The sequence below is a fragment of the Rana temporaria genome, unplaced genomic scaffold, assembly GCF_905171775.1.
Source record: "Rana temporaria unplaced genomic scaffold, aRanTem1.1, whole genome shotgun sequence".
Classification (NCBI taxonomy): domain Eukaryota; kingdom Metazoa; phylum Chordata; class Amphibia; order Anura; family Ranidae; genus Rana; species Rana temporaria.
The window spans coordinates 1-18,638 of NW_024404821.1; the positions used below are offsets into that span (position 1 = coordinate 1).

General features: G+C 53.6%; 2 protein-coding genes across 3 annotated transcripts; one reads left to right on the forward strand and one right to left on the reverse strand.

Moving 5' to 3' along the window:
• Window positions 1–502: 502 nt before the first annotated feature.
• BORCS6 (BLOC-1 related complex subunit 6) lies at window positions 503–2,343 on the forward strand (the record flags this gene model as incomplete). Its single annotated transcript, XM_040335046.1, is given in 2 exon segments — window positions 503–586; window positions 2,191–2,343. Coding segments are annotated over 2 exon segments (210 nt in total), but the record flags the coding sequence as incomplete, so codon positions are not given.
• Window positions 2,344–4,052: 1,709 nt separating this feature from the next.
• On the reverse strand, window positions 4,053–18,220 carry BRK1 (BRICK1 subunit of SCAR/WAVE actin nucleating complex). 2 transcript variants are annotated; one of them, XM_040335044.1, is made up of 3 exons: window positions 18,007–18,216; window positions 15,867–15,949; window positions 4,053–4,494 (listed from the first exon to the last, which is right to left on the reverse strand). In XM_040335044.1, the coding sequence occupies exons 1-3, from the start codon at window positions 18,122–18,124 to the stop codon at window positions 4,468–4,470; spliced, it is 228 nt and encodes a 75-aa protein (XP_040190978.1). In that variant the 5' UTR covers window positions 18,125–18,216; the 3' UTR covers window positions 4,053–4,467. The 2 variants fall into 2 exon arrangements, with proteins under 2 accessions (XP_040190978.1, XP_040190979.1); XM_040335045.1 differs by lacking the exon at window positions 4,053–4,494 and adding an exon at window positions 12,037–12,403 and having other exon boundaries at window positions 18,007–18,220.
• Between the last annotated feature and the right edge of the window lie 418 nt (window positions 18,221–18,638).

The following is an 18,638-nucleotide window of genomic DNA, read 5'->3' on the forward strand; positions in this document are numbered from 1 at the left end:
CTCTCCCCTCCCCCTTCTCTCCCCTCCCCCTTCTCTCCCCTCCCCCTTCTCTCCCCTCCCCCCTTCTCTCCCCTCCCCCCCTCTCTCCCCCCCCCCCTCTCCCCCTCCTCCCCCCCCCCCCTTCTCTCTCCTCCCCCCTCCTCTCTCCTCCCCCCTCCTCTCCCCTCCCCCCTTCTCTCTCCTCCCCCCTCTCTCCCCTCCCCCTTCTCTCCCCTCCCCCTTCTCTCCCCTCCCCCTTCTCTCCCCTCCCCCTTCTCTCTCCTCCCCCCTTCTCTCCCCTCCCCCTTCTCTCCCCTCCCCCTTCTCTCCCCTCCCCCTTCTCTCCCCTCCCCCTTCTCTCCCCTCCCCCTTCTCTCTCCTCCCCCCTTCTCTCCCCCCCAATCCCCTTCTCTCCCCTCCCCCTTCTCTTCTCTCCCTCCCCCTTATCTCCCCTCCCCTCCATGGATCACAAATGTCTGACACACATCAGCCCCGTCTCTCGGTGACTCCGATGTCTCCACAGATGACGGCGCTCAGCGTCGGATACATCCAGACCTATCGGGATTCGGTGGACAGTCTGGGGGAGTCGGTAGACATGAGTATAAAGGTAGGTGACCCCGGTGACGCACGCTGGGTTTGGTGACCCCGGTTGGGAGGAGGGGGGGGGGGTCATTTGCCGTGTGAGTGTGGGGGGATTGGTGCAGTACACACTCTGACCACCAGAGGGGGGCGGTGTGATAGGGATGTACACCCTCCATGCACAGTAACGCTCTCCTCTCTCTCTCCTCCGCAGGGGATGTACACCCTCCATGCACAGTAACGCCCCCCCCCCCCCCCTCCTCTCTCCTCCGCAGGGGATGTACACCCTCCATGCACAGTAACGCTCCCCCCCCCCTCCTCTCTCCTCCGCAGGGGATGTACACCCTCCATGCACAGTAACGCTCTCCTCTCTCTCCTCCGCAGGGGATGTACACCCTCCATGCACAGTAACGCTCTCCTCTCTCTCCTCCGCAGGGGATGTACACCCTCCATGCACAGTAACGCTCCCCCCCCCCCTCCTCTCTCCTCCGCAGGGGATGTACACCCTCCATGCACAGTAACGCTCTCCTCTCTCTCCTCCGCAGGGGATGTACACCCTCCATGCACAGTAACGCTCTCCTCTCTCTCCTCCGCAGGGGATGTACACCCTCCATGCACAGTAACGCTCTCCTCTCTCTCCTCCGCAGGGGATGTACACCCTCCATGCACAGTAACGCTCTCTCTCTCCTCCGCAGGGGATGTACACCCTCCATGCACCGTAACGCTCTCCTCTCTCTCCTCCGCAGGGGATGTACACCCTCCATGCACAGTAACGCTCTCCTCTCTCTCCTCCGCAGGGGATGTACACCCTCCATGCACAGTAACGCTCTCCTCTCTCTCCTCTGCAGGGGATGTACACCCTCCATGCACAGTAACGCTCCCCCCCCCTCCTCTCTCCTCCGCAGGGGATGTACACCCTCCATGCACAGTAACGCTCCCCCCCCCCCTCCTCTCTCCTCCGCAGGGGATGTACACCCTCCATGCACAGTAACGCTCTCCTCTCTCTCCTCCGCAGGGGATGTACACCCTCCATGCACAGTAACGCTCTCCTCTCTCTCCTCTGCAGGGGATGTACACCCTCCATGCACAGTAACGCTCTCCTCTCTCTCCTCCGCAGGGGATGTACACCCTCCATGCACAGTAACGCTCTCCTCTCTCTCCTCCGCAGGGGATGTACACCCTCCATGCACAGTAACGCTCTCCTCTCTCCTCCGCAGGGGATGTACACCCTCCATGCACAGTAACGCTCCCCCCCCCCCCCCCCTCCTCTCTCCTCCGCAGGGGATGTACACCCTCCATGCACAGTAACGCTCTCCTCTCTCTCCTCCGCAGGGGATGTACACCCTCCATGCACCGTAACGCTCTCCTCTCTCCTCCGCAGGGGATGTACACCCTCCATGCACAGTAACGCTCTCCTCTCTCCTCTGCAGGGGATGTACACCCTCCATGCACAGTAACGCTCTCCTCTCTCTCCTCCGCAGGGGATGTACACCCTCCATGCACAGTAACGCTCTCCTCTCTCCTCCGCAGGGGATGTACACCCTCCATGCGCAGTAACGCTCTCCTCTCTCTCCTCCGCAGGGGATGTACACCCTCCATGCGCAGTAACGCTCTCCTCTCTCTCCTCCGCAGGGGATGTACACGCTGATGGCGCGCTGCGAAGAACTGGACCGCTCCATGCAACCCATCCACATGCTGGCCAAACAGATCCGGGAAATCAAACGCACGCTGGAAATGTTCGAGACGTTATGTAAATAATTTCCTAATAAAGACTTTGTAAATAAACCCCATCGACCAATGGCGTGTGTGTGTGGGCGGAGCCAGTTTAAAAACAAATATCACTTTTATTTATTGTGGTGATTGTTGGCGAAATAGAAAAATGATGAACCCGCCGCGCCGTAATGTCCCGTGCAGCCACATGAATGCAAGGAAGGGGGCGTGTATATGTGAGTATGTGGGGCGGGGATTGGCCTGTAGAGTTGACGGCTTCCCTGCAGGGCGGGGTCAGATCCTTGTCCAAACACACCCCCCCCAAGCTCATCACCGATCCTCCAATCCGGATCGAGACGTCCTTCCTCCCCCAGGACACTGAGCTTCTCCTGTAGATGAACTGGTATAGCCACTAGATGGCGCTGTCCTTTGCATCGCCTAGTGGGCGGAACCCAGATTATTTCCTGTAACCAGAGAGAATTCTGGGAAAAAAGGTTAAAAAAAAAAGCTGAACTGTGAAAGCTTTATTCGTGAAATGACAGAGGACAAAAAACAGTCCTATTATCCTGTCGTCTCCCTGCAACTGATCTCTTCCCCATTAACGACTTCCCATGCATTGTTCTGCACAGTCTCTGTGTGGAGGCGGCCATCTTGGTAGAGGAGCAGGGCTTTCCTTCCTCATGTCACAGCTGCCCCCCCCCGATGACAGGTGTGGTGTGAAAGAAGCAGTTGGGAGTGGTGAAGGAAGAACAGGGGAGAAGCAGGGAGGTCCTTGCACTGCAGGTCTTCAGGTACAGCTTCCCCTCCAGCAAGGAGAACAGAGAGCAGCACCCAATTTTACTCTAAATCTCTTGTAACTAGCAGGAAGCGTTGGCTTTTTTTTTTTTTATGGGGCCCTGGGAACCCGGAGGTTCCCAGGGCCCCAGATGGCAACCCCCCCCCTTTTTTTTTTTTTTTTTTATAAAAAATATATATTTTTTTAATATATTTTTTATTAAAGGGACAATTTTTTTAGAGGGCCCCGGATGGCAACCCCCCTTTTCTTATAATATATATATATATTTTTTATTAAAGGGGACAATTTTTTTTTTAGGGGTCTGGAGGTTCTCAGGGGCCCAGAGATCCCCAGGGCCCCGGATGACAACCCCCCTTTTTTTTATATTTTTTTATTTCTTTTATGTTTTATATATATTTTTTTATAAATGTTTATTTTTTTATATATTTTTTTTATTTATTTTTTATTAAAGGGCCCAGAGGTCCCCGGATGGCTATCCCACTTTAAAAAAAAAAAAAATATATATTTTTTTATTTCTTTTTATTAAAGGGCCCAGGATGGCTACCCCTTTTTTTATATATATATTTTTAAATTTCTTCTTTTTTTGTAAAGCCCCCCCCCCTTCTCAATTTCAGGCGCCAGCCCCCCCCCCCCCCCCAGGAGGGCCCATGTCTGAAGCTATGTAAGGGGCCCCATAATTCCTGATGGCGGCCCTGTCACATCCGCCCCCTCCTCTATCTGGTAAGGGCTGTTGGGCCCCCCCCCCCCAGGCCGCAGTTTGGAGACCACTGCTCTGGCCCAAGTGCCCTTGGAATGCAGCAGTAATCCTCTAACATAGAGAAGACGGCTTTATTGGCTGCATGGCAGGATACAGCAGCAACACGCCTAACGCGTTTCGGCTAAATCAACGAAACGCGTTGGTCACGTCACGGCTGTATTCTGCCATGCAGCCAATCAATTATAGAGTAAATCGGCTTCGATTAAAAATTAGAACGATGGAAACGACCAGTAAATCAGAAGATCGCCAGAACACCAAAGTCACCGTATACATTTATTTTTTACACAATTTATAGATTACGCGACACGGATACAAAAGAAAAAAAAAAATAAAAGAAAAACGTAGAAAGCGTCGTCTTGGTTGGCACAGTGACCAGTTTTCTCGGAACATCTCGTGTTTTCGTACAGACAGCGAGCCGTGGCGTCCTTCTCCGGAGGCGATGTATCAGAAGATGCGGCCCAGGAATGATCGGGGGAGGGGATATACATCTACGCTCAACCGTTGTCTTGTGACGTGTTCGGCCAGTGTACAGAGAGGGGGAGGGGGGTTATCAGAGACAGAGGCGGATTGGAGGATGAGAAGTCCATAGCGTATATCTGTATATAAAATATTTCAGTGTAAGAGGCGTGGGGGGGAGGGGCGGGGTCTATGTCAGCGTTTCGCCTTTGGTCACCTGTGGAAATAGAAGATACGGATTAAATAAAGAAATCTGTAAATAAAAAAAATCACAGAAGAGCCAGAAAACAATTATATGAAAGAGCGCCGCGTCATGTCCTTAATTTTCGGAAGGGGGGGGTCACAAAGCACCTTCATTTTGAATAAGGCCGCCCAACGCAACGCGCCACTTGCGTCTCAAGGCCACAAACACGCTGCGTTCTGGTGCAATTCAGGCCTTAACCCCCTTCACAACCGTGCAAAAGTGTGACTTACTCCTAAAACAGCCTATGTACTGGCCTAGGCTCCACCAACGTGTTTCGTCTTGCCCACATGGCTTCATCAGAGGCCTCTATGATTAACCCCCGTGGGCAGGACGAAACACGTTGGGAGATGTAGCCTGGGAAGAGTCCAGGCTGAGGCAGCTTTCCATCTACTGCTAGTACATAGGCTGTTTAGGAGTGGCATCTCTTGAGGTACACTTTGCATGCACTTAGGCCAGGGTGGGCACTTCAGATGCCGAGAATAGCGGGTCACCGGGCGCAGCTTGGAGCGGCACTCTAAGAAACTAAACAGGGCACCACTTACAACCATGCGGCATCCAGGAATAAAGCTCACTTCCTCATATATCTTACATGGTTGTAAAGGGGGGGGGGGGGCCTGTTTAGCAAAGTGCAGCTCCAAGCGCCCATCCAACCCTCACCGGTGACCTGCTACTCTCGGGTGTCAGCATCTGGAAATGCCCATGTACTAAATCAGTAGATGGAAAGTGGCCTCAGCCTAGACTCATCCAACATGTTTCGTCTTGCCCACAAGGCCTCTGGCTATCCCCCTGTGGTCAGGACGAAACACGTCAGAGCCATGACCTGGAGAGAGCCTAGGCTGAGGACACTTTCCATCTACTGATTTAGTACATGAATACCGCACTTCTGAACAGCCTATGTACTAAATCAGTAGATGGAAAGTGGCCTCAGCCTAGGCTCCTCCAACACGTTTCGTCCTGCCCACAGGTTATAGTCATACAGGCCTCTATGACTAACCCCCTGTGGCCTGGGAAGACGCTTTCCATCTACTGGTTTAGTACATAGGCTATTTAGGGGCAAGGCATCCGAGTCACACGTTGTACAGTAGACTAGGATGGGCACCTCCAGATACCGACAGTAGCGCGTCACCGGTGAGGGTTGGATGGGAGCTTGGAGCAGCACTTTACTAAACAGGACACCCTTTACAACCATGCAGCATCCATCACTTCCTCATATGTCTTACATGGTCGTAAAGGGTGGGGCCTGTTTAGTAAAGTTCCACTCCAAGCTCCCATCCAACCCTCACTGGTGACCCGCTACTCTTGGGTGTCGGCATCTGGAAGTACCACCCTAGCCTACTGTGTAAAGTGTGCCTCGGAGATGCCGCACTCCTAAACAACCTATGTAACAAATCAGTAGATTGAAAGTGGCCTCAGCCTAGGCTCCTCCAACAAGTTTCGTCCTGCCCACAAGGTATAGTCTATACAGGCCTCTGACTATCCCCTGTGGTCAGGACGAAAAACACGTCAGAGCCATGGCCTGGAGAGAGCCTAGGCTGAGGACGCTTTCCATCTACTGATTTAGTACATGAATACCGCACTTCTGAACAGCCTATGTACTAAATCAGTAGATGAAAAGTGGCCTCAGCTCCTCCAACACGTTTCGTCCTCCCCACAGGTTATAGTCATACAGGCCTCTAGGACTACCCCCCTGTGGCCTGGGAAGAGACTAGGCTGAGGACGCTTTCCATCTACTGATTTAGTACATAGGCTGTTCAGGAGTGCGGCATCTGAGTCACACGTTGGTACAGTAGGCTAGGATGGGCACCTCCAGATGCTGACAGTAGCGGGTCACCGGTGAGGGTTGGATGGGAACTTGGAGCGGCACTTTACCAAACAGGCCCTCCTTTCCAACCATGCAAGACAAATATGCGGCATCCAGGAATAAAGCCCACTTCCTGGACGCCTCATATATTTCTTACATGGTCGTAAAGGGGGGCCTGTTTAGTAAAGTTCCACTCCAAGCGCCCATCCAACCCTCAGCGGTGACCCGCTACTCTCGGGTGTCTGCTTCTGAAATGCCTATCCTAGCCTACTGTGTAAAGCGTGCCTCGGGGTTGCTGCTCTCCTAAACAGCCCATGTACTAAATCAGTAGATGGAAAGTGGCCTCAGCCTAGGCTCATCCAACACGTTTCATCCTGCCCACAGGGGACAGTTGTACAGGCCTCCTTTGTAGTCAGGACGAAACACGTCAGAGTCATGGCCTGGAGAGAGCCTAGGCTGAGGACGCTTTCCATCTACTGATTTAGTACATGAATGCCGCACTCCTGAACAGCCTATGTACTAAATCAGTAGATGGAAAGTGGCCTCGGCCTAGGCTCACCTAACAAGTTTGACTATCCCCTGTGGGCAGGACGAGAGTGCTCTATGACTAACCCCCTGTGGTCAGGACAAAACACGTCAGAGCCCTGACCTGGAAAGAGCCTAGGCTGAGGACACTTTCCATCTACTGATTTAGTACATGAATACCGCACTTCTGAACAGCCTATGTACTAAATCAGTAGACGGAAAGTGGCCTCAGCCTAGGCTACTCCAACACGTTTCGTCCTGCCCACAGGTTATAGTCATACAGGCCTCTATGACTAACCCCCTGTGGCCTGGGAAGAGACTAGGCTGAGGACGCTTTCCATCTACTGATTTAGTACATGAATACCGCACTTCTGAACAGCCTATGTACTAAATCAGTAGACGGAAAGTGGCCTCAGCCTAGGCTACTCCAACACGTTTCGTCCTGCCCACAGGTTATAGTCATACAGGCCTCTATGACTAACCCCCTGTGGCCTTGGATGAGACTAGGCTGAGGACGCTTTCCATCTACTGTTTTAGTACATAGGCTGTTCAGAAGAGCGGCAACCGAGTCACACGTTATACAGTAGTCTAGGATGGGCACTTTCTAGATACCGTTGTGCAACTACATTTCCCATGAGGCATCGCAAGGCTGGCAGTTACAACTACTCCCAGAGGCATTACGGGACTTGTAGTTCTGCAACAGCTGGGAGGGTCCCAGGTTGCCTACCCCCGGCCTATAGAACCGTGGAAAGTGCCCTTATCCAAGATGGCCACTTATGTACAGGCCTACGCGTTTCGTCATTAAAAGTTATTAAGGCCATATTGGATAAGGGCGCCTTCCAACTTTCTATAGGCCGACGACGGTTGTGATGCCATGTAGAGTTTTACCAACATGTCAAAGCTGTGAAGATGGTTTGGGCGTTTAGGTTTATTTTGACCTAGTCATGAAGAGGTTATGGTAATGGTCCCTGCCCAGTGCTGAGGCCCCTCCCCCCCCCCAGGACACATGGCACCAGCTGGGCTTCTTGGTTGATCCGAGGTCGGGTCTAGATACTTGTAGACGGTATTAGCAGCTCTTTCATATAACGTGATGACCTTTTTGGGTCTACTGGCCCTTCAACAACAAAAATTCACACAAAGGAGGAGGAAATCAAAACACCCGGACGGTACAATCTGTATGAGACGGGGGAGGGGGGGTCCACCTGCCAATACAAAGCAGCACAGCAGAGCATGCAAACAGATCCATGAGAAAGAACAGAGGCAGCTAAAGGGAACCTGTCATGGCGGCTTCTACACGGTCCAGAGGAGACTCCTCCTCCGCAGCGCCGGAGACCTCCAGGATAGGGTGCCGGGTCCAGGTGGGTAGACGTAGAACCTGCCCTGCAACTGGCATCACTTCCAGAGGTCCGGCAGAGCTGGAGGGGAGTTCCAGCTGTGAATGGCAGCAGTCAGCGTGAACGGTTCTCTTTAAGCTCACAGTATGGTGGAAAGTCGGGGTGAGGGGGGGGGGGGGGGGGGGAGGTTCCTCTGCCATCCACCATCATCACCGCCAACCACAATACTGGAATCAGGCGGCAGACAAGAAAAAGGAAAACCAGTTATTGACGAATAACCTGTCCGTGTACTGACCTATGACATCACCGGGGGCCATGTGCTCAGCGGGGGCGGGATTCCTCTTCTGTCCAGAAATGGGCTCCTCCCCTCCAAGTCCAGGGGGTACCCCCCTCCCCCAAGGGCCTCCTCATTTATAAACAATGTTACTTTGTTCAGACAGGAGATAGAGAGATACAAAGTAACTTTTTGGGGTTCCTGTACTATACAAGGAGACATAGCGCCCCCTACAGACTGTCCTGGGGGCAGATCCCAGAAGGATGAAATCTCTTCATATCCTGAATGGAATGTGGGGCCCGTCACAGATCTTTAGATCGACTTAGATCTGCCCAACCGGGTCATTATGGTGCCCTGATGTGGGCGGAGCTCATATAATGAGAGAGAGAAGAGAGAGCACACGAGTTCTTCATAGTAAATGGATTTTATTGTAATTACTCAGAAAACATCCAAAATCATTATAAAGCGTGCAGAGAGGAGTCACAATCTACAGACAGGATCACATCCAATCACATCGTGTGTCCAATCAGTACAGACCAATCCCACTGGAGACAATGTAACATGCTGAACCCACACCTCCCACCCATCGCCTACACCCCATACCCCACCCACCACACCTCACACCCCCCACCCATCGCCTACATCACCCACCACCCCATACCCCACCCATCACCCCTCCCACCAATCGCCTACACCACCCACCTCCCACCCATCGCCTACACTCCACACCCCCACACCATCACCTATACCCCATCCCATCACCCACCGCCTACACCACCCATCACACCTCCCACCCATCGCCTACACTCCACACTCCGCCCATCACCCCCCACACCATCACCTATACCCCATCACCCACCGCCTACACACCACCCACACACCACCCATCGCCCCCACCTATACCCCATCCCATCACCCACCGCCTAAACCCCACCCACCACCTACACCTCCCACCACCCACCCATCGCCTACACTCCACACCATCACCTATACCCCACCCACTTCCTACACCCCATACCCCACCCACCACACCACCTACCCCACCACACCACACCACCTACACCCCACCCACTGCCTACACCCCCATACCCCACCCACCACCTACACCCCATACCTCACCCACCGCCTACACCCCATACCCCACACCTCTTATACCCCCAACTCCTACACCCCACCACACCGCCTACACCCCATACCCCATCCACCACACCTCCTACACCCCACCCACCGCCTAAAGCCCATACCCCACCCACCACATCTCCTACACCCCCATACTCCACCCACCTACACCCCATACCCCACCCAAATGTGAGCCTGGACCCCCCCCCCCCCCCCCCAGGTGACAGACGGCTGCCTCCTGACTCTCTCAGCCCCGACCTCTGCCAGCACATTGTCTGTATAAATGTATTTTGGCACTTTTATATTTTGCAGCACAGAAGTCACACAGGAGCTGAGCCTGGATGGTCAGGGATAGAGAAAGGGTTCATTAGGGTTAGGTTGTCGGTGGGTGGGGGTTGGGTTGATTCATTAGTAGTCATAGCAATGGCTGGGATTTGTTTCTTAAAAAGGGGGAGGGGTCTGACAATTGTGTCATTACTGGAACTTCACTCTTCTACACCCACAATATTAAAGCACCGACAACCCCCCAATACAGACACCCCCTCATCAGAGGTAACTGTGCCCGACAAACTCTCTACCAGAGATGGGGGGGGTCCTCAATATATTATATACATTCAGGCTGCACTCCTCCCAATGTGGAACTTTAGTTCTGTCCCCGCGCATGCGGAGTGATGTCATCCTGGCCAATCAAAAACAGCCAAAGATGAGGTTCCTGTAAGGACAATGAGGGCCCCCCCCCCCCCCCCCCGGTGTTCAGGACTTCTTAAAGGGACCCCCGGGGCAGGAAGTCAGTTGTTAAGCAGAGTATGGCATGGATGGTTACTTATCCTGAGGGGAGGAGGGGATATCAGAAAGCCCCGCCTCCATGGATGGTTATTTATCCTGAGGGGAGGAGGGGATATCAGAAAGCCCCGCCCCCCATGGATGGTTACTTATCCTGAGGGGAGGAGGGGATATCAGAAAGCCCCACCCCCATGGACGGTTACTTATCCTGGGGGGAGGAAGGGAATATCAGAAAGCCCCGCCCCCCATGGATGGTTACTTATCCGGAGGGGAGGAAAGGATATCAGAAAGCCCCACCCCCATGGACGGTTACTTATCCTGGGGGGAGGAAGGGAATATCAGAAAGCCCCGCCCCCCATGGATGGTTACTTATCCTGGGGGGAATATCAGAAAGCCCCACCCCCCCATGGATGGGAGGAGGGGGATATCAGAAAGCCCCGCCCCCATGAATGGTTACTTATCCTGGGGGAGGAGGGGAATATCAGAAAGCCCCGCCTCCATGGATGGTTATTTATCCTGAGGGGAGGAGGGGATATCAGAAAGCCCCGCCCCCCATGGATGGTTACTTATCCTGGGGGGAATATCAGAAAGCCCCACCCCCCCATGGATGGTTACTTATCCTGAGGGGAGGAGGGGATATCAGAAAGCCCCGCCCCCATGAATGGTTACTTATCCTGGGGGAGGAGGGGAATATCAGAAAGCCCCGCCCCCCATGGATGGTTACTTATCCGGAGGGGAGGAAAGGATATCAGAAAGCCCCACCCCCATGGACAGTTACTTATCCTGGGGGGAGGAAGGGAATATCAGAAAGCCCCGCCCCCCATGGATGGTTACTTATCCTGAGGGGAGGAGGGGAATATCAGAAAGCCCCGCCCCATGGATGGTTATTTATCCTGAGGGGAGGAGGGGATATCAGAAAGCCCCGCCCCCCCAAATGGACGGTTACTTATCCTGAGGGGAGGAGGGGGAATATCAGAAAGCCCCACCCCCCCATGGATGGTTACTTATCCTGAGGGGAGGAGGGGGAATATCAGAAAGCCCCACCCCCCCAAATGGACGGTTACTTATCCTGAGGGGAGGAGGGGGAATATCAGAAAGCCCCACCCCCCCATGGATGGTTACTTATCCTGCAGGGAGGAGGGGAATATCAGAAAACCATTCATGGGGGTGGGGCTTTCTCATATGACCCTCCTCCCCTCAGGATAAGTAACCATTCATGAGGGTGGGGCTACTTATCCTGCAGGGAGGAGGTTATCAGAAAGCCCTGCCCCCCATGGATGGTTACTTATCCTGCAGGGAGGAGGGGAATATCAGAAAGCTCCGCCCCCCCCTATGGATGGTTACTTATCCTGCAGGGAGGAGGGGAATATCAGAAAGCTCCGCCCCCCCTATGGATGGTTACTTATCCTGCAGGGAGGAGGGGAATATCAGAAAGCCCCGCCCCCCATGGATGGTTACTTATCCTGAGGGGAGGAGGGGAATATCATAAAGCCCCGCCCCCCATGGATGGTTACTTATCCTGAGGGGAGGAGGGGAATATCAGAAAGCTCCGCCCCCCATGGATGGTTACTTATCCTGAGGGGAGGAGGGGAATATCAGAAAGCTCCGCCCCCCATGGATGGCTACTTATCCTGAGGGGAGGAGGGGGAATATCAGAAAGCTCCGCCCCCCATGGATGGCTACTTATCCTGAGGGGAGGAGGGGAATATCAGAAAGCCCCGCCCCCCATGGATGGTTGTCACCGTCGGGTTGCACAGAGCGGTGGCGTTTGTGAAGGGGAATCTTCAAGCGTTCTGATTGGCAGACTCCTCCTCCGATCGACCTTTCTCCCCGGAATAATAAACATTGTATCACCTCCTGACAGATACATTTCAGCCCCCAAAAAAACAACAAAATAACTCATTTTTTTTTTTACAAAAACATTCAGACAATTGTGCGGGAAACTGGAAGCACGCGGCAGATCTGGGGAGGAGTAGAAGGACGGCGGAGGCGGGGCCATGCAGCTCTGGGTGGTGGGGGAGGGGTTCATGCAGCACAACAATTATTCTACAACCGTCACCATTCCGGAAGGGGAAGCGTAAAAAAAAACATAAAAAGAAAGAAAATGAAAAAAAAAGGTGAGATAGTGAGTGCAACTGAACAAATTATAGACCAACAGCACATCCCCCGCTCCATGCGCAGCCGCAAGCGATGGCCCCCGCGTGCGATGGGTGAAAGCGGAACTCCGGGGGGGCAACCTATTCAGCGGGAATCGGCTTAGCGGAGTTTGATTAGAATTCCTGAATGTGACGGCAGCAGAGACCCGACTTCCTCTTTGTATGATTGGTTGTCACTAATTGTAGAGGAGCTGGGCGGAGTTTTCTCTGTCACTCTGGAACAATAAAGTTGTTGTTTTTTTTAACCAGCAGCTTTATTGGCCAGCGTGGACTACAGAGGGAGGGACCAAAGCACAGAGCGAGTCCTCTCCCCACCTACAGCTCTAGACTGACCTATCAGTAGACACCAGTGCAGCTAAGGGGGCGGAGACAAGGAAACTTGATGTATTTATTTATTATAATTTATTATTTCCCCGACACTCCGCCCTCTCTACACAAGTGCACTACATTCCCAATGCATTGTGGGAGATGTAGTCCGATGCGGACCCATGTCAGAAGAGATGGGCGGGACCACACAGGACCCTCCCCCTGATTGAAGAAGGTTTTTGGGTCGCTATTGGTATGGGGAGGGGGGGGATCCCGGAGTTCAACTTTATATAGATGTTGAGATTTTAAGAAAATAGTGGTGGGGGGAGGGAATAAAAAAAAAAACCAAAATTTGATGAATTTGGTTTGTTAAAAAAAAAATAAAAAGAAGGAGGAGGAGTTATAAAAAGGAGACTCCCACCCGCCACCAGAGGTCACCCTGGAGCACCGGAACTTCCAGGACTAGATGTGGGAGAGGCGGAGGTCCCCTTTAAAATGTAGAACAAACTATTTATCATCCTCCAGCTGACTGGCTGAAAGGTTTTATCAGGCTGGACATAATGTGGGCGCTTCAAGTGACGACTGTAGCTCTATATACACACCGCCTGTGTGCTGACCACACCCCCAAACACTCCTCGGCCACACCCAGACCACACCCCCGCTGTTACTGGATAAAAAAAAAAAAAAAAAAAAAAAAAGGAATTGATATATATTGGGACCCATTTTTCTGCACGATATTAAAGTAGCAACTAAAATACTTGACTCCTCCCCCCTAAGCCTTTTCTGACACTTTTTGTTTACAAAAAAAATAAAAATTGTATGTTTTGCTACAAAATTACTCAGAACCCCCAAACATACAATAATTATATATATATATATATTTTTTTTTTATATATACCGTATTTATCGGCGTATACCGCGCACTTTTTTGCCCTGAAAATCCTGGACGTACAGAACGTGAGAGTAGCCGAGCGTGCCCGACTATACACGAGTGTACTGCGCTCGGTATATGCCGGCGCATTATTCAAACACGGCGCGGGGATCGAGCGGGGAGGACGCCGCAGAAGGACGCCGGACCCGACGAAGAGGACACCGTGAGGCCGCACCCGACGAGGCCGCCGATGGACGGCTGCGCAAGACACCAAAACTGTAATTACACAGGAATGCGGGTCCACTTTAGGGGTGCGCGCTATACCCCGATAAATACTATATATATATATATATATATATATATATATATATATATATATATATATATATATATATATATATATATATAAATAATTTAGCAGAAAGGATTATATAATTTTTTTTAGCAGAGGCCTAGAGAATAAAATTGGTCGTTTTTTTTTTTGATCAGACAGTATTTCTGCAGTAGTTTTGCGGAAAAAAAAACAAAAAAAAAAAAACACAATTTTATTATTTATTTAGCCTCTGCTAAAAAAAATATATATATATATATATATATAAAATACATGAATGTTTGGGGGTTCTGAGTAATTTTGTAGCAAAAAAAAATAATAAAATAAAATTTGTAAACAAAAAGTGTCAGAAAAGGCCCTGGGGGGGGGGGGAGAAGTCAAGTGTTTTAGTTGCTACTTTAAGATCGCGCAGAAAAATGGGCCGCAACATATATCTATTTTATTTTTTTAAATCCAGTAACAGCGGGGCGACGTCGGGTTGCGGTCCGGATGCCGTACCCAAACAAAATTGACGTCCTTTTTTTCCGCCACAAATAGAGATTTCTTTTGGTGGTATTTGATCACCTCTGCGGTTTTTATTTTAATGCGCTATAAACAATAAAAAAAAAAGCCCAAAATTTGGGGAAAAAATATATATTTTTCTGCTATAAAACATCCCCAAAAATGTTTTATTAAATAAATTAAAGCGTCGCCTATGGAGGTTTTTAAGTACCAAACTTTGGCGCCATTCAACAAGTGTGACATGTTTGGTATCTATTTATTCCGTGTAAAATCGTCTTTTACATTTTACAAAACACAAAGAATTTACAACAACCACCAATACCGGGGTCTCCGCTAAAAAAAATAAAAATAATGTATATATAATGTTTGGGGGTTCTGAGTAATTTTCTAGAAAACAATTCATCATTTTTACATGAAGAAGAGAAAAATGTCAGAATAGGTCCGGATGGGAAGCGGATAAAGCAACTCCCTGTGCTGCGGGAAGAGTCAGCCAGCCCGCCCGCCACGAGGAGGAGTCAGCCCGCCACGAGGAGGAGTCAGCCAGCCCGCCCGCCACGAGGAGGAGTCAGCCAGCCCGCCCGCCACGAGGAGGAGTCAGCCAGCCCGCCCGCCACGAGGAGGAGTCAGCCAGCCCGCCCGCCACGAGGAGGAGTCAGCCCGCCCGCCACGAGGAGGAGTCAGCCAGCCCGCCCGCCACGAGGAGGAGTCAGCCCGCCCGCCCGCCACGAGGAGGAGTCAGCCCGCCCGCCCGCCACGAGGAGGAGTCAGCCCGCCCGCCCGCCACGAGGAGGAGTCAGCCCGCCCGCCCGCCACGAGGAGGAGTCAGCCCGCCCGCCACGAGGAGGAGCCAGCCCGCCCGCCCGCCACGAGGAGGAGCCAGCCCGCAGTGTGTATATAGAGCTTTACATAATTCTGCTACACCACCTTCATCCATAGATGTAGAACATTCCAGATGGATCCTCCATAGTATGGAGGGGGGAGGGGAAGTGGGAATGTTGTAATTGAACAATGAAAGGGTCTGCGGGGGACGTAACATGTGCGGGGGAGGGGGGGGGGCGGAGGCTTCAACATGCAAGATGGATGCTGGAAGCAGCTGCCATGATATAATACATGGGGGGCAGTTGTGGCGGGATGGGGGGGGGGCTGTCAGGAGGGAAGTAGGAGGAGCCCAGGCCGCCTCCCCCTACAGAGAAGGGCGGTGACAACTCCGGGGAGGAGAATTGCGGAGGAGGGTGACGCCCCCCCCCGAGATCTCAGCAATGGTTCTCGTATTTCTCTCCTGACAGGTCCTCTTTATCGGGGTGACGGATGGATATCGGGGGGGGGGGCAGCGGCTGCACCTACCCGAGCTTCAATGTATTCGATCCGCCTCTCCAGAGCCGTCAGCTTCTCGTTCAACGTCGCCAGACGGGATCGGCAAGACATGTCTTATGGGGAGAGAAGAGACGTCAGATCCGTGTCCAACCAGAACCCCAACACCCCACCCCCAACAAGAACACCAACACCCCACCCCCAACCAGCACCCCGAAACTCTACCCCCAACACCCCACCCACCGTGTCCAACCAGAACCCAGACACTCCACTCCACCCCCAACACCCCACCCATGTCCAACCAGAACCCCCGACACTCCACCCACCGTGTCCAACCAGAACCCCCGACACTCCACCCACCGTGTCCAACCAGAACCCCCGACACTCCACCCACCGTGTCCAACCAGAACCCCCGACACTCCACCCCCCGTGTCCAACCAGAACCCCCGACACTCCACCCACCGTGTCCAACCAGAACCCCCGACACTCCACCCACCGTGTCCAACCAGAACCCCCGACACTCCACCCACCGTGTCCAACCAGAACCCCCGACACTCCACCCACCGTGTCCAACCAGAACCCCACCGTGTCCAACCAGAACCCCACCGTGTCCAACCAGAACCCAGACACTCCACTCCACCCCCAACACCCCACCCATGTCCAACCAGAACCCCCGACACTCCACCCACCGTGTCCAACCAGAACCCCCGACACTCCACCCACCGTGTCCAACCAGAACCCCCGACACTCCACCCACCGTGTCCAACCAGAACCCCACCGTGTCCAACCAGAACCCCACCGTGTCCAACCAGAACCCCCGACACTCCACCGTGTCCAACCAGAACCCCACCGTGTCCAACCAGAACCCCCAACACTCCACCGTGTCCAACCAGAACCCCCAACACTCCACCGTGTCCAACTAGAACCCCCGACACTCCACCGTGTCCAACCAGAACCCCGACACTCCACCGTGTCCAACCAGAACCCCCGACACTCCACCGTGTCCAACCAGAACCCCCGACACTCCACCGTGTCCAACCAGAACCCCCGACACTCCACCGTGTCCAACCAGAACCCCCGACACTCCACCGTGTCCAACCAGAACCCCCGACACTCCACCGTGTCCAACCAGAACCCCCGACACTCCACCGTGTCCAACCAGAACCCCCGACACTCCACCGTGTCCAACCAGAACCCCCGACACTCCACCGTGTCCAACCAGATCCCCCGACACTCCACCCACCGTGTCCAACCAGAACCCCCGACACTCCACCGTGTCCAACCAGAACCCCCGACACTCCACCGTGTCCAACCAGAACCCCCGACACTCCACCGTGTCCAACCAGAACCCCCGACACTCCACCGTGTCCAACCAGAACCCCAACGTGTCCAACCAGAACCCCAACGTGTCCAACCAGAACCCCCGACACTCCACCGTGTCCAACCAGAACCCCAACGTGTCCAACCAGAACCCCAATAACCCCACCGTGTCCAACCAGAACCCCCGACACTCCACCCACCGTGTCCAACCAGAACCCCCGACACTCCACCCCACCGTGTCCAACCAGAACCCCCGACACTCCACCCACCGTGTCCAACCAGAACCCCCGACACTCCACCCACCGTGTCCAACCAGAACCCCCGACACTCCACCCACCGTGTCCAACCAGAACCCCCGACACTCCACCCACCGTGTCCAACCAGAACCCCACCGTGTCCAACCAGAACCCCACCGTGTCCAACCAGAACCCAGACACTCCACCCACCGTGTCCAACCAGAACCCCCGACACTCCACCCACCGTGTCCAACCAGAACCCCCGACACTCCACCCCCAACACCCCACCCACCGTGTCCAACCAGAACCCCAACACCCCACCCCCAACCAGAACCCCAACAACCCACCGTGTCCTACCAGAACCCCACCCGTATCCAATCAAAGCCCGGCCAACAACCCACCCGTGTGCACCCCCCCCTGTCCAACCATATCCCGACACCCCATGTACCTCCCCCCAAGACACCCCTATGTCCAGTCTGCTCCTGAGAAGCCCCCGGAGGGCCCATTTACCACCCCGGACCTCTGTATACCCCCCCCCTTGTGTCCCGGTCCGCCCCCTCAGGCCCGGTTCCCCTCCCCCGGTTCCCCTCCGCCGGTCACACCCTCGGGCGGCTCACCGAAGGAGTTGAGGAAGTCGGCGATCTTCTTGATGCTGCTGGTGATCACCTCGATGTATTCCCGGTTCGCCCAATCCTGGTGGATCTCTCTCTGCACCGGGTCCTCCTGGCTGGCCATCTTCCTCCTCCCGTCTGTCTGTCACCACACAGCGCCACCTACCGGACACCCTGCCGACATCTTCCTCTCCCCGGGAGGCCCCGGTGGCCATCTTGGAGGCGGGCACGGCAGCCAATCACAGGACGCGCCGCCCACTTGCTTACTGGCAGAACTGACGCCTACGCAGAACGCGGCGGCCATCTTGGATACGGGAGGCGCTCCCCTGGGCTAGGAGCTCCTTCCATGTTGGAAACGGGCAGCGGCTGGAAATGACGCACAGCGCGGCCGCCATCTTGGAAACGGGCAGAGGCTGCCTAGCACCCTCACAAAACGCCATCTTTGACATGGGCAAAGCAGAGGAAGCCATAGAAACGCAACAATATGAGACAGACCCAATCCAACCTCCCGTCCCCCCCCCCCCAAACATAACAATGTTGTCATAAATAATAACATTGAGTGATTGTTTTATTATATCGGATCGATCAATAAGGCGAGCAATTCATAGACGATGTAAGGCCGGGGCGCCCCGTCTTCA